This window comes from Anopheles moucheti, chromosome 2 (genome assembly GCF_943734755.1).
Source record: "Anopheles moucheti chromosome 2, idAnoMoucSN_F20_07, whole genome shotgun sequence".
Taxonomy (NCBI): Eukaryota; Metazoa; Arthropoda; class Insecta; order Diptera; family Culicidae; genus Anopheles; species Anopheles moucheti.
In genome coordinates this window covers 40027310-40041718 of record NC_069140.1, presented here as the reverse complement: position 1 = coordinate 40041718, position 14409 = coordinate 40027310, and the positions used below count along the sequence as shown (strand labels likewise).

Genomic DNA, 14409 nt, shown 5'->3' with positions numbered 1-14409 from the left:
ACATTCAATTACTGTCCCTTCGGCAGAGGCTGTTAGGGCAGCAGTAAGAAGTAAGAAAAAAAAACGCACACGGAAAATACAAAATGGAGAAACGGGCGCAGCATAGTGTCCTGGCGAACCGCACCCTACCCGACGGGGGCCAATAGTGCACGGATTGTGCAGCGCACCACCGTCGTATCCTCCGGGCGATTCGACACGGTGCTTCGCGTGCTGTACAGGTTGTCATGGTTTGCCAGTTGGCGCCATTAACACAACGGTGGATCACACACGATTCACGATTTGTCGCGCTTGGCTATGGAACCGGTGGGCATGCAAGTGCATACCGCACAAAGCTTTATGCTGCATGAAACATTACGACGCTGGTTAGAGGTATGCGTCACCGCGTTCGTTTAAAAATGTCTCCCGCTTCCATTCGATCCGCCATACTTCCATACCGCAATGTCTCCGTTCGAATGGAATGAGAATTAATTTGTTCTAATCACAAATACACTCATTCGTTAGTCCGGCATGAAACAGTGAAGCATGTTATTAAAACGAAGCCGAACTTCAAAACACTTCTGATGAAGAACGTGTCGCAAATGAGAAGCTAAATGTGATGCTTATGGTGACGGCAAATGTCAACACAAACGATCCGTCATATGGGTGGATTAGTTGTTTGAATTGTTGAATTAATGGTGGTGTTCTTTTTTTTTGTCCATAATGTTCATTATGGAAAACATAACGTTGTAGAAGCTAATTTCTAACTAGTTTTTTTTAAATAAATTTATTTCTGCCATATATATATATATAGACATATGCTTTTTTATTTTAAAAAAAATATATGAGAAGATGCGAACAACTGTCTAACCATTTGAGTTCATAAACAATACCTTGCTTTTAATTTTATTTTAGTACAAGCACAAACAGTAATCAATGAATGAAAATTTTCGCAAGATTCAGTTTAATTCAGCTTGCTGCAATGCAGCCAGATATCGCTTGAACTCGATAAATCGCAATAAATCGATTGCCTTTAGTCTCTGAATTACGTTCGCTCGTTCAACAATCACGTTGATAAGTTTTCTTCGCTACCATAAAAGGTACAGCCTGCATTGAAAGATAATTTGAGAATAATTACGATCGATCTTGCTGTGGTTTGTAGGTGGACCAAAAAAGGAAATCATCCGCAGGGTGTTGACAAATAACAAACGTTCTATTTGTGATGTGAAACCGTATCGGATGGCAAATAAATTCAATTAAAAATTCATTCACTCGCTCACCACAAGTACGTGGAGACCGTAAAGGAAGAACGCCTATGTTAAGACGCAATCCTATAGAAAGTACACTGATTGGACAGAGTCAAACGCAACCGATCGTCGCAACGTCCCCTTCCCTGTAGGGTGGATTATTTTCTCACGCTACAAATAGTATCCATGGATAGTACGTGTGGCGTTGAACGGCCCAAGGTGCTACAACACCGCGAGTCATCCGGGAAGCGGGTGCGAATAGGTTAGGACTCGTTTTGGCGTGCCAAAATGCTTGTAAATGTTAGCTGTTTGTTACGCCGTGTAGTACGCCTAACAAGCCGCTCCCTTCCCGAACAGCAACACCTACCCCATGTACACCTTCGCTCAAAGCCCTCCCCAGTATGGGTACTGTTTCCCTCTAACGATATCCCTGTTTTGCGACGTGTTACCCTTCCATGCTTACGCTAAACGATTCTCCCCAAACTAGCCAAAGAGGCTTTCGTAACCTTCTTTTTTCGCACCCTCGCCCCAAAAGCCCATAACTTACACGCGGAAGGGATCGACGAATCGACGGTATGCAGCATGTACCGTGACACCCCGTCGGCACACAGTGCACCTCTTTCTAATCACCTCGGGCGCTGTACGGTTTGCGGCGTAAACACCGGTTTTACCGCTTCAAATTGCTCATTTAGTCGCGCGCGAGCAGCAAACCCCCGGCCCGTATGGCGTGAATTCTATTCAATATTTGTTCAACATTTATTTATATTCCCATTTTTGCACCGTTCCGTGGGGCCCGATCTTAATCCGGCATGCGCTCAAACTGAATTACTATCATCGTCCCACGATGCCACTCCCGTACGCCATCGACCTCCCAAGCCCCATCCAGAACTGCGGCAAAACGAATGATTTCAATGCCACTGCGGCAACGAACCGGGCATCGATCCGGGAAGGATCTAGAGGGAGAGTGGGAAACGGTTCCATATAACTAGGAATTGATTTCGCCTAGAAGCACCCGCGTCGTATCGGGCCCGCGTTAGCCCATTCGATGTCTGTCCGGGGATAATAATGGTGTAAGCGCTTAATGGCTTTCGGGAGAGATCTTTACCCGTGCACCGCGTGTCCCGTAGCGGTTCTACAACACCGTGGATGCATTGTGTCTGCCGGTAAATGGTGTGTTTGTGATATCGCTCGCAGTGGTGTATCGGAAAGACCTCCGAAAGGTGTAAACATTACCATTAGCTGTGAAGGTTTGTGAAGGATTGATTGTCAGTGCTTCCACCCAGCATAGACGTTTGAGCGTTAGATACGAAGCAGGCCAACGCATAAAAGTACCCGCTGCAACAGGAGAAACATTTCCAGCACAAATAGTATCAATCGAGCAATGGTTTACGAACGCTTCTTCTTCTGATATCGATAATAAGTTCACAAATTTCACTCATCACCATTTAGCATTACGCTTTGTTTGATGGGTAACGCCTTCCATCGACTGCTGGCGGCGCTTCAGAACAAGCGGACAGCAAGCGCCACAAGTAGGATCGCGTACAGCTGTAATACAACCAAAAAAACGCTCATTACTAATCCACGCAAGATGAGGAAACGATGTGGAGAGCGGAAACTATGGAAAGCGTTTGTGTGAGCAAACATTTTGGGTTCCGCCCGGAGCCACCCGACGATCCGCCACGTTGGAGGAAAAGAGACTGCGATGAGTGGTGGGATGTACGGCGAGCGTCAGTATGTTTTTCTCTTACACGTGAGCCAAAACCGATCATTAATTGTTGAAGCCATCAGTGAAGTTTTCGCTTTTCACGAGGTGTACCATGTTGTTTTCCTTCATATTTCCTTCTTTCTCTCTCTTCCTTTTCGAAATTCCGCTGCTGCTTTTAAGCATAAAGCTCCATGCAAGCCCCCAAATGATCGGTTGAGACACGGAACACCGTAAAAGCTTACGCAGGTCAACATCCAAATACTGAGCAAGAAAACAGGACAAAAATCAATTAGTCAAGCGCTTAACTATATTTATTAAAGAGATGATGTGCCGAGTGAATCATGATCGTTTTGTCGAGTGGCGTTGAAGGGCGGCAATAGTTAGCGAACGGGAACGGGCGAAGGAACCGCCCGTTCCCATTCGTTATCGCCGGCCTGGAGCGTTCGCACAAAGTCTTGCTCACGGACGGAGTAATTAGCGGGCGTACGCATTAGTGAACGTTTCCGTCCGACTCATCGACAAGCGCCAGAGGTCTTACGGGTCAGCCGCATTGGGGCGAAATTAATCCACACGATGAGGGGAAATCCCCCGGTGGGATGATCCATTTCATTTATCACCAAACATAGACGGCTCCTCACCCGGTTCGAAGGGTCACTTCACGAGCGTCTGCTGACGATCGTAGGGCATTCGGTTGCCGCCTACGTTTGGTGAAATTTCGCTTGAACCATTTATCTTGCCCGTTATTGGACCACTTGAAGGTGATTCTAAGATTTTCGCTTGAAGGTTTGATCTCGTTATGGGGCCCGCAAATGACAACGTTTTACCAGAAAATGATAATATAGCAGGCAAAAAAAGGGCAAACTAACATCAATTAAATAGATGCTAATGTGGTAAGCGAGGGTATTCTACTGAAATTTAATGTAACTTCCTCAGTAACTTAAATGGCCATTCAAACGTACAATGGGTTAATTTAGATCCATTTTTATGTAACCGCATAATAAAGTTCAACCACAAAACGTCGATGTTTTATTAACCTGTTTATAGACCACCCTGACGATTTTAAAGATGAGTGTCAATGAGTGAAAAATTTAATCATTTGTTCTATCCATAAAAAAAGTTTCTTTGATCCTGCTCTTTTTGGGCCCTAATTATTCCTCACGCCCTCTGGATGGTAAAATTTCAAATGTAGAGAAAAGACCACCAACCATTCTTGATTCACACCAATGTGTGAACGACAGTGAATAATTGAGGTGTTATTATTTCTCGCACCTTTTGAATTGCATATGTATGTGCGGTAGAATCCTTACAAGAGATCCTTTTTGTCTAATGATTTCTAAATTCTCCAATGCCAAGCAATGTAAAGATCGCTTAGTGAGAAAATCGTTGGAGCATGTCTCCATGTAACTTAATAAAAAGAGTATGCAATGAAAAGTTATTAAAAGGAAATGAAGACATGGTTTTAAATATTACGGTTTAGCAAAACTCAACAAACAAATAATTATATCAGGTTTCAAAAGCTGGATTAGTTAGTTGCTATTAAAGTTTATTGAAATTCGAACGAATAAATAAAGGTATTTTAAAGTATGATATGACAAGATTTGACACAATTTAAATCAGCTATACACGGCAGAAACTATGTACAAATATATAAATTTGAACCTGAATGAAAAATACCATAAATATTGACCAACATTTTTATAATATAATTTATTGCAATACTTACTTATTCTAGCTTTTTTATTAAAATTATTTAAAAATGTGTCAAAAGAGGTATTATTTTTCCATCCTTAACATGACTTTTACGTCGTAAAAAGGCTGAATACGATTGTTGAATGTCAAAATGTATCATCTACACTAAACCAATTATGACAGCACTACAATACGGCAGATCCGCTATAACCCACTGTGGCCACACCTAACTGATCTGACAGGAACCCCCGTTTCCTAGTAGCCAATAGAACTGTCAAATGTAACACGACCACAAACCTCAACTGTCAGACACTTACACAAACCTCAACCGTTCTGGACGTATAAGTACACCGAAGCAACAACCTGATCGAACTCATCATCAATTAAAGAAAATCAATGAACGAACCAAACCTGCCTCATGTCGGGTGAACCGTGTGTACGTTTCCTTGTTGTTTTTTTTTTCGCTTCCACGAGCCCTACCCATGTTTCAAAGGGCCCCACCAATATAAACGGGCTGCCTCCGTTAAAAGGCCAATCAACGAAGCTGACAGCTAACAATTACCACGCGCTGTATCGAAATCTCCCACCGTTTGCCGTTCGAAGTGCGATGCTAGAAAGTGCACCAAGCGCCCAAATCAACGCCATTGCATTGCTGGCATCGAACTTGGGTTAACTTGTCGTCGGTGATGTTGATTTTCCCTGCCTGTACACGTCTGCATTTTGCGTGGGCCGGTTAGACATTTGCTGAAGATCATGATGACTTTTGCAACCCTGCCGATGGAGAGTTGCAAGGCTGGGCCAACATGGAATCGGCCCGGCAATCGGCATCGAACGGTGCATCGATTGAGATCTGCACCTGCCAAATTATGAGATTGGAATGGTATGAAAGAGGGCTGTACAACGCTCGAATCGTGGAAACGATGAAAGGTACAAACGTTTAATTGAATGGTTATATGGCGTTAATGAAGGAGCTATTTTTTTTAAGTTTCAATGATGCTGCTTGATTCTATGTAAAATACTCACTTTAAAACTATTCTGTACGATTCTTTATACCACAGTAAACATATTATTCTTGTAAAAGATTCGATCTGTCGTCGCTACATTTTATCCTCCACTCACATTGCTCGATCGATACGATTTTCATAGCCGCTAGGGATGAATTTACCACCCACTGCGAAGAAGATCGATTCGTTACAGCATCTTCTACAACGGCGGAACGGTTACGTACACCCACCGGATCGGAAAACGTACTGAGTTGGCTATTTCTTTCGTTTCTACCCGGAACCCGTTGATTATTGATCGAATGTGTGGATAATGGTATGACACGTACCATAAATTAGATCTAAAGAATATTGTACATTCACATTGAAATGTGCAAATAACAGTGAATACAATGAAAGTATATTGATATGTTTTAAAGATGAACAAGTGTATAACTTCTAATTTCATTACTATAAACTCAAACAAGTGATTCTCAATTTAGGTCAATCGTTAGAAATTTTTAAATAGATGCACACAACAATGCATTTTCTTGTAGCATAAGACATGAAAAACATCTGATAAAGTCGTTCAATGTTCGAAAATTCAATGGTTGCTAAAGGATTTTTCGAAGTCCTGAAAATCGATCAACTTCTTCATTAGGAATTCTTTGCATAGTTGACTAGTGCATGGCCAGAGATGACCATTTTATTTTTAAACATTTATGTACTTTTGAAATCATCTATTTTTGTTCCGAAGCGACAAAACATTGAGTAACTTTTGGTCCAAAAATAATTTTCTAACTTCACAGTTTTGCCTTGTTACCATAATTAGATATATCTCGAGTTGCGCTCATCAAATAAATAATCTAAGTAAATAATTGTTTTATACTCTTGTGAGTTTGTGAGTTTTCTCCTGTGAAAATTCCTAAAGCATTTATTATTAAAAGCAAGAGTTTTTAAAACCCTTTAAAATGTTTGTTTATGAATTGATTTCGTAGTTCAGTAGTGTATATTACACTTAAACCTTCGATATTTATTATTAAATAGATTTTGATTGTAACAAAAACATGTTTTTGCCATGATACATTGTTACATTTAATGGTAACTATTTTCTCACTTTTATTTTAATTCATCGATTTGTTGTTTTATGAAGCAGACGATGAAAATAGTTACCGTGTATACTTTGTTGCTTTTCATTTTTCTATTGACATTTTATCTGAAGAATGTAATGAATTGTGTTTGTCGTTTCAATGCAATTAAACGTTATTCTATTTCTTTATTTTGTACTACACAAGCTTTATTATTAAATTTGCTAAAAATACCTTTTTTTACTTTCATTTTAGTTTTCAAACGCAGCATCGACATCGGTTTACATTCAGCGCCGACACCAAATATAGGATTTTCGAAGGTAATTACTTCTTGCGCGTATTCATATTTCCCACGGCAGTTGCTTCTTCTAACAGTGTTGTAATTGAAAGAAACGAAATCCAATGTCATAAGCTAACCTACCTAATGCATGTATTAATTTTGCTTCGGATCAATCACTATTCAATTTTGTTTTGCTAATTGCACACTTGGTTGGATTATTAAAGCCATTGCCAGCGGTGAGAAATGCTATTTTCACTTTCATATGTACACCAACACACATGCGAAAGCATTCTCCACATCCTTATGGCGGTCTGCAACTGATGGGAAAACACTTTCGTTGCAGCATCCGGAAGAAGGCGTAGTGCCCTTTGCGTGTGTGGTTAAAAAACACACAGGATCTAATCTACGTGATTGATTTTGTGTGTGAACGCGATGCATTTGCTGGCACCAGTTCATTCATCGCCAAACCACAGTGGCCACATTTCATTCATGCAATTTGTGACGGAAGAAGGAGGTTGTGAATGAAACCCATCAGCGGGTGATGGGAGTTTCTTTGGAAATGCTCGAGAAAGAAAAGCTGCGTCGGCTTACAGTACCGGATTTCGATTGCGAAATCGAACGCGCAGTCCAAAAATTAAATACATGCTGGGAGCGCTTGTCCGGCTGCCCGATGAGTTGTAATTATAATTGATCGATTTTCATACTGTGCGTAGCTGTGCGGTAGATGAAGGAAATGGGCTGGTTTCCATGTTTTGAACCCTCCCACAGCGGGGAGATGATATGCGCTGGTTCCCATGCGTTGAGCTCTCTGTGGGCCGGTGGGATAGAAACGAACCCGAACGTGACATGCCGCTGATTGAGCCAGTGTTTTGATGAGCAAAGCACATATACGGTGGCGGAGGATGGTTGGATCGATTAGGGGGAATGTGTGGTGCTGAGAAATTGGGCCACTTTTTTTTGGGGGATGCTGAGAGACTCGTTAGCACAACCGAGTGCGGTAACCGGGGCAGCCAACGGATGGATTTTCCCGCTGTGCAGCACATTGATTTGTTAATATAAAATGATGTACAATTCTATAAAACATTTTAGAAACAAATACAAACATCCTTTGAGCTGATAATTTGTTTCTCTTTATCTATGTTAAGTACAATGATCAACTAACTCTGTTTTGAAACATTGTATACATCGCTTTGCACCCTCTCACCGCAATTCACATCTCCCGTACAACACCCTTTATTTCGACTGGGCTAAAAACAAACTATTGCTAGCAAAACAGCGAGACTATGAGACACATGATTGATTTCTCGACTTCAACTGCTGTGTGGTCAAACGATACGTCTTTGCTGTTGCCTCAGCGAACAACCAATCAAAGCACCGGCCACCAGAACTCCCAACAATGTCGGATCGATCTTCGCCCCCGTGTAGATGGCTCCTATTCACCTCCCAGCTGGTCGTGATTTATGACGAGCTCATTTACGGACACACTTCTTCGTACGAACCAAACGAACGAATTAAAACAAAATCCTTACCGAAAGCTGCAAAACAAACAGCACACGATGCTTTCCTTGCGGTGTTCGGCTTTACTTTCACCAAAAACCGAACGGCCAGCAAGAGTGCACGCATCGGTGAACCGCAAAACCCAAACTCGGGCGAGGAACTTAACATTGGGAGCATTTTCCGATCAGTCTTCAAATCAGTCCTGCTAGCCCGAAACCCATCCCCGGAGCCCCCACGTCCGGTCGTTTTGCGAAGTGAAGGGAGAGCATTACACCGAAATCATCACGTTACCACTTTAAAGCTTAACTTCGGTGGCCAGCTTTGCGTATGCCAGGCTTCAGCGTCTTTGTGATTGTTTTGTTCTGCTTGCTCCTCGTTCTGGGGCATGCATCGCTGTTTCCATTCGGAAGATCAATTTCATTTCCCATTTCCAGCTGCGTCGCGCTGTCGCTATCGATATCGACGGCTAATTCTTCACCGAAAAGACTCATTTCAACCGACGCAAAGTAAGTCTGAAAGCTTTTTTTTATCGCATTGTGTAGTTAATCGGCTTCTATTTTTTTCATTTTGAGTAGTATTCAAAAGTCCCCCTTGATATAATTTTCTCCGCAAAGTTGCATTTGAAGGTGGACGTTGGAGTTGGACCCCAAGTGACCAAAGTAATCAAGAGTTACAACTTTGTTGTGCAGCAGTCACATGAACACACAATAAGAGTGCAATTATGCAACCTTGAGAACAATGTAAATTCCGCATGGTGTAATTGAAGCGTTTGGGAACATTATAGCTGTGAGGAACTTTTTAAACATTGTCGCAATTGTGCAGTGAAACTGGCCTAAGGTACAATGTAAAAACTATCTACAAACATCAAGCTGTATTTAGTAATCTGACTTGGAGAAGCTCAATAACAGTTGAATTGACATTATCAAGCATTTAAAACTCATCGAAACTTTCGTTCGTTTCCTGTGCGACCAACGTGTCTCACATCTAAAGCTAATCGATTAGATCACGCAACCTGTCGTCCATTTGAGATTGCATGTCCTTCCCTTCCTATCGTCTACTTATTCTCGATTGTTGTCAAAGTGGCCGTATAAAGTCCGTCCGTCCCGATGTAATTACTTGCCATCGGATAGCAGTGCTCGTCGTCGTCGCACGTCAAAAAAGGGCGAAATCGTTTGCCATTTTCACCCCTACCACGAAGGGCGATTAGCGGCACCGTATCGTCGCCGTTGCCAATTCATTCATTCCTGGTCGACCAATTTCCTGTCCTTTTTTCCGTCACCTCGGTTGGGCAGCATCAACACCTCCACCGTACCGTGTGGTGCGGTTTGTTTTGACTTGAGCCTTTAACCATTGCTACAGGCCGCTCCGAAACAGTGTGTCTAGCGTTTGGGCCGAAAGAAGGTAAAAACCCAAATCAATCGAACGAATTACCTCACCCGTGCCGTGGTAAGCCGTATCCCAAAATGGGTGACGCTCTTGGCCGGAGGACGACCAGATCGCGTCTGGAACTCGCACTGTACGTCCGCTTCAGTCACATTTCCTAATGCGTCTAATGGAACGATTAATCATAATCATCCATTTCTCTCCACGGCCACTTCTGTCTCTGTTGCGCACGCCGATCTTCGTACGCCATCGAGTGCCTGGCTAATCGAGGCTTACTCTCGATTGCGATTGGGTGGTCAACTGGCCGACGTAAACAACGGGAATCCCTTTTTTGGGACGTAGGTCCCTACGATCATTTTCTTATATTTATTGCATTAACAATGAATTTATCATTTTTGCCTGCGGAAAAAAAAAACGATCTCGAGGGGGTGGGGAGACGGCGTTTTCGAAACGCGATGAGACTGAAGATGTGAAATGGAAAATTGATCTTTGAAGCACTGAAATGTAAATAGGAATGACGAATGTCGAAGATTGCTTCAGGGAAACATACGAACGGTTTCAAACGGTGTGGTTGAACAATAGAGCCTCACACGATGTCCGAGGGTCAACGCGTTCCTTGCGAGGAGAGCACTGGTTCAGAGTTGCCGAGCCGCTGGGCTGGGACCTCGATGAACTAGAGCCTCCACGATGTCCACGATGACCATTTAAGGGTGCAGATTGCTGCAAGCACTCATATGCATATTACCTTCGCAAATGGGTTCCCAAAACGGCTATACTCGGTCTATATGGCCGAGTTGAGTGAGTTTGTTTATGATACACATTTCAAACATATTCCATCGATCCTTAAATAAATTCACAAAAAAAATGGAACTAAACAGTACTGCACTGCTTGTAGGCTGTTAACATTAAAAATTAAAACTCCTCTTTGAAAACAACAACGAATGTGGCATAAGAAAGGATCGTAACCACCCAACGAAGAATTCAATCCCCAACAAAGCGCGCACTGTGCCACTGTAGTATTCAGCGACAAAAAAAAAAGCATCCCCTATAGTTGACCCAGTTTCCACGGTCTTCCACGGTGTGGCGTCGCAGCTCAATTCTTCAAAGCCTCCGAAGAAACTGCAACGCTTTGCCTGGTTGGTTTTGATGGGGTAGATCATTTGGCAGCAGCGAGCCTTTTACGTTGTCTTCTTCTGAACCGCAAGAGGCACACACATGTTTCTGTTGCTTTTAAAAATATGTTGTTGTTGTTGTGTTTTTCGTTTTGCTAAATTGGATAGTGTGGGGCTTAACGATGGTTTGCGAGTGAATGAAAATCCATTTATACGGTTTGTTACAGTGTTGACAGGCGTTGGAATTGACTTGTGGGGAAGAGTTTTACTTCGTGCAGGGAAAAAGTGGCTTTGTTTAAATAAAACATTTAGTAGACAAAAGACGATCTAAAGTAAAAATATTTAATATATTAATCAAATGGTTTAATTTAAAATGAAAATATTAAAAAGTCATAAGAAACTTGTGGAAATAAACATTTTTTGTAAATCTACTTGTTAACAATTATTCGGACATCATTATCCGATATTATATTAAACAATTTCTCACATTTCTTAATAGTACTTCTAAAGCCGGTTCACTTCCAATTCATAACCATCACGTCCTGTTTGATGCATGCTCAAGATATTGGGATTTTGTTTTTCAAAATCTCATTATTGATCAACACCCGGATATAGTTAGTAGCCGCCTTTTTGTCCGTACGGAGGGAAACCCCCATTCACACATGAAACTCTCCGGGATGTACCCCTTATAAACGGGACTCGAATAAAAATACCCATCAAACAATGTTTCACATAGCTTCTATTATTTTTACCATTTGCCGTCAACTGCATGACAAATTGTCCGACCGCTCCGAGCTTCATATGAATTGTGGATTAGGTACAGAAGGACATTGATCACTGAGCTTGCGATCAACGATATCGCAGCAGCTCTGATATCATCGTAACTTATGGGAGTTTAAATGCTCGTAAGTTATAACAATAGCGAAGTTAAGCAAAGTGACACACTTAAAGAGGATGTGAAATTGTCTTATTATTCTCCCAGCTACAGTGCGCTACAGTCTAGCGATCCCTCTAGTTAACTTCTAACAAAATATATCGACTATTCAGCCCACGAGAATGGCATCCCATCTTCACCGTTACGTACATACATCAAGCAGCAAACAGTTGCTCGTACACAAGCAAGTTATGAACCAGTCGTTCACTGCAGAGCAAAGCGTTTCGAGTAGAAACCAAATGGAAGAAACGCGCAAATGCATCGCGCAATTCACCCCAAATCACATGCAATCATCGCGCACACCGATCGATAATCGATTATTGTTTACTTTTATTTCATCGACAATGATCACCGATCCTATCCCACTTTGTCTTCCATCGTCTGTTACGAGTACGATCCGCATCGAATCGGTGGTTCGAAAAGGAGAAAGAAAACAAAAACAATTGCTCAACCCACAGCCAATAGATTTATTTATTTCTATAACTGTTGCACTCAACAATTACAGCTCCCATTATGCACCCATTCTCCTGCGCGGGTCATAAGCATGGTAGGGTAATGGTTACGTTGGTCCCACCGGTTTCGCTTCTCGAATCCTAGCTCGAACGCAGCGTAGCATAAGCTACTACTGACGGTGCTACTCGAGTAGCTAGTTTATGTGCCTGATGGGAAAAAACAGATCGTTGATCGATTGTTTCACACGGCACAGATGTGTATAAAACTCAGGATGTGGGAGAGCGATGGGAGATGGGTTCCGTAAGATTGGTAAAGTGCAATTTTTGCGATTCTCATCAGCGTGATCGTTGCGGTGAATTGGATTTTGTCTCAATCTAGACGCGATATATTTTCGACTTTAGTTTGGCATTTTCATAAAACATTTTTCATGAAAGATATTATATTTTACTTTTAACATATGCATTTGTTTTAAGTTAAGCTGAATACTGTACGAAATTGAAAGAATTAATCCATTAAATATTTTTGCCCGAAAAAACAAAACAAACATCAAACATTTAACCCGTTTTCGACGATTTGCACATCAACTTACAATTCACATTTCTTCGGCCGACACATTTAAAGGATTTCCGGTTCCCACCGTACCCGAATCCCTTTTGTCCAAATGGCATGGTAGAGTGGCTGAGAACTTGCAAGCACGTGAGCCCGGCAGGCGATCAACTTCAAAATCTACTTTCGTCACATGTGACGCCGGTCTAAAATGGAGGAAAGAAATTTCTTACAGATAAAGCAAATCAAAGTGACCGAATGCGCCACCGCCATGCTGGCCCGGGCATGATGCGGATTATGATGCGCCCTTTACGATTACGAGCACGATTGGCAATCGTATGGGAACGGGACGGGATGAACGCCGTCCCGTGTGAACAGTGTCCTCACTGGTGCTCTCACAAGGCTCCCGAAAATGGGAGGCTTTAGCAGCAGTGCCGGGTCTACCGGTCCGCTTACCGGCCTGGTCGGACCGTGCGCAGGAATGTCACCGGTGCGGAGATTGATTTGATTGGGAAATTTGATGATTTGTCAGGTTTACGTAAGTGGCTGGCCGAAAAGTGACGAGATGTCAAACCGGCGGTCCTTACCCGATCGGGGATTTAAAATATTGGTTTCCCCCGTTTGGCCACCCCATGCCTTCCGCCCACAAGAGGAAGCAATTTAATCGTACCTTGCGTGCGAACAATACGGAACGACTTATTAATGCGCCGTTTTCTCTTTCGTTCTTCCACCCGTGTTCGTTGGTTCTGGTTTTGTTTTTTTCCCCTTTAATTCTTATTTGATTCCACTCCGTTCCATTTCAGGCACTATCTGGATTCCTCATGATGCTCACACAGAACGGGAAGCTGCTGTACATTTCGGATAATGCCGCCGAATATTTGGGCCACTCGATGGTAAGTCTCGGGGATCTTTGACGCAATCGATGATTCATCCATTGGTTTTGGTTGAACGTGTGTGGGACCTTTGGATGAAGACAAACTCAACGACAAACCCGAAGTAGACTTAGTCTATTAACGTTAATGCCAGATTTAAGGCAGTCTCGCTAGCAGTGGTGACTACCGGGCTTTGGTCCATTGGACGAAAATGGTTCAGGCGTTGAGGGTGGATGGATTTAATGTTAATTGATTGTTTCCAGCGTACACTGCTCACAATGATGCTAAAACTTCTGTCATAGTTTTAGGGCACTTTGAAAAACACGCGCAATCCCCAACGTATATTTCACCTCCACGTCATCCCCCATTCATGTCACCGGTGACGCGTCGCATTCCCCTCATCCTACAGCTCGCAATCTGACGGGATCCCATTTTCTGCATTGTAAATATCGCGTTAATTGCGTGCTAGCCTTGCACCTCTACGCCTCTAAACGAACCGTTCGGCCGCGCACCTACTGCATTGCCTTTCCGATATCAAAAAAGCCAACCACCACAAGTCCACTTACCACAACCGGGCAAAAAGGACGTCCCCTGGCAAGCAAAAAAAAAAACAACTGCATTCGGGTACTTCCTTCCCTGCTGGGCGG

The 14409-nt window shown here is 42.7% G+C and overlaps 1 protein-coding gene across 1 annotated transcript in view; it reads left to right on the top strand.

Moving 5' to 3' along the window:
* The window catches only part of LOC128309605 (uncharacterized), a 98663-nt gene that overhangs the window by 39893 nt on the left and 44361 nt on the right, over positions 1 to 14409 (top strand). The window contains exons 3-4 of the mRNA XM_053046042.1: positions 6941 to 7005; positions 13694 to 13783. Of these exons, the coding sequence (XP_052902002.1) occupies positions 6941 to 7005; positions 13694 to 13783 (155 nt within the window). The remainder of the gene's footprint in view (positions 1 to 6940; positions 7006 to 13693; positions 13784 to 14409) is intronic.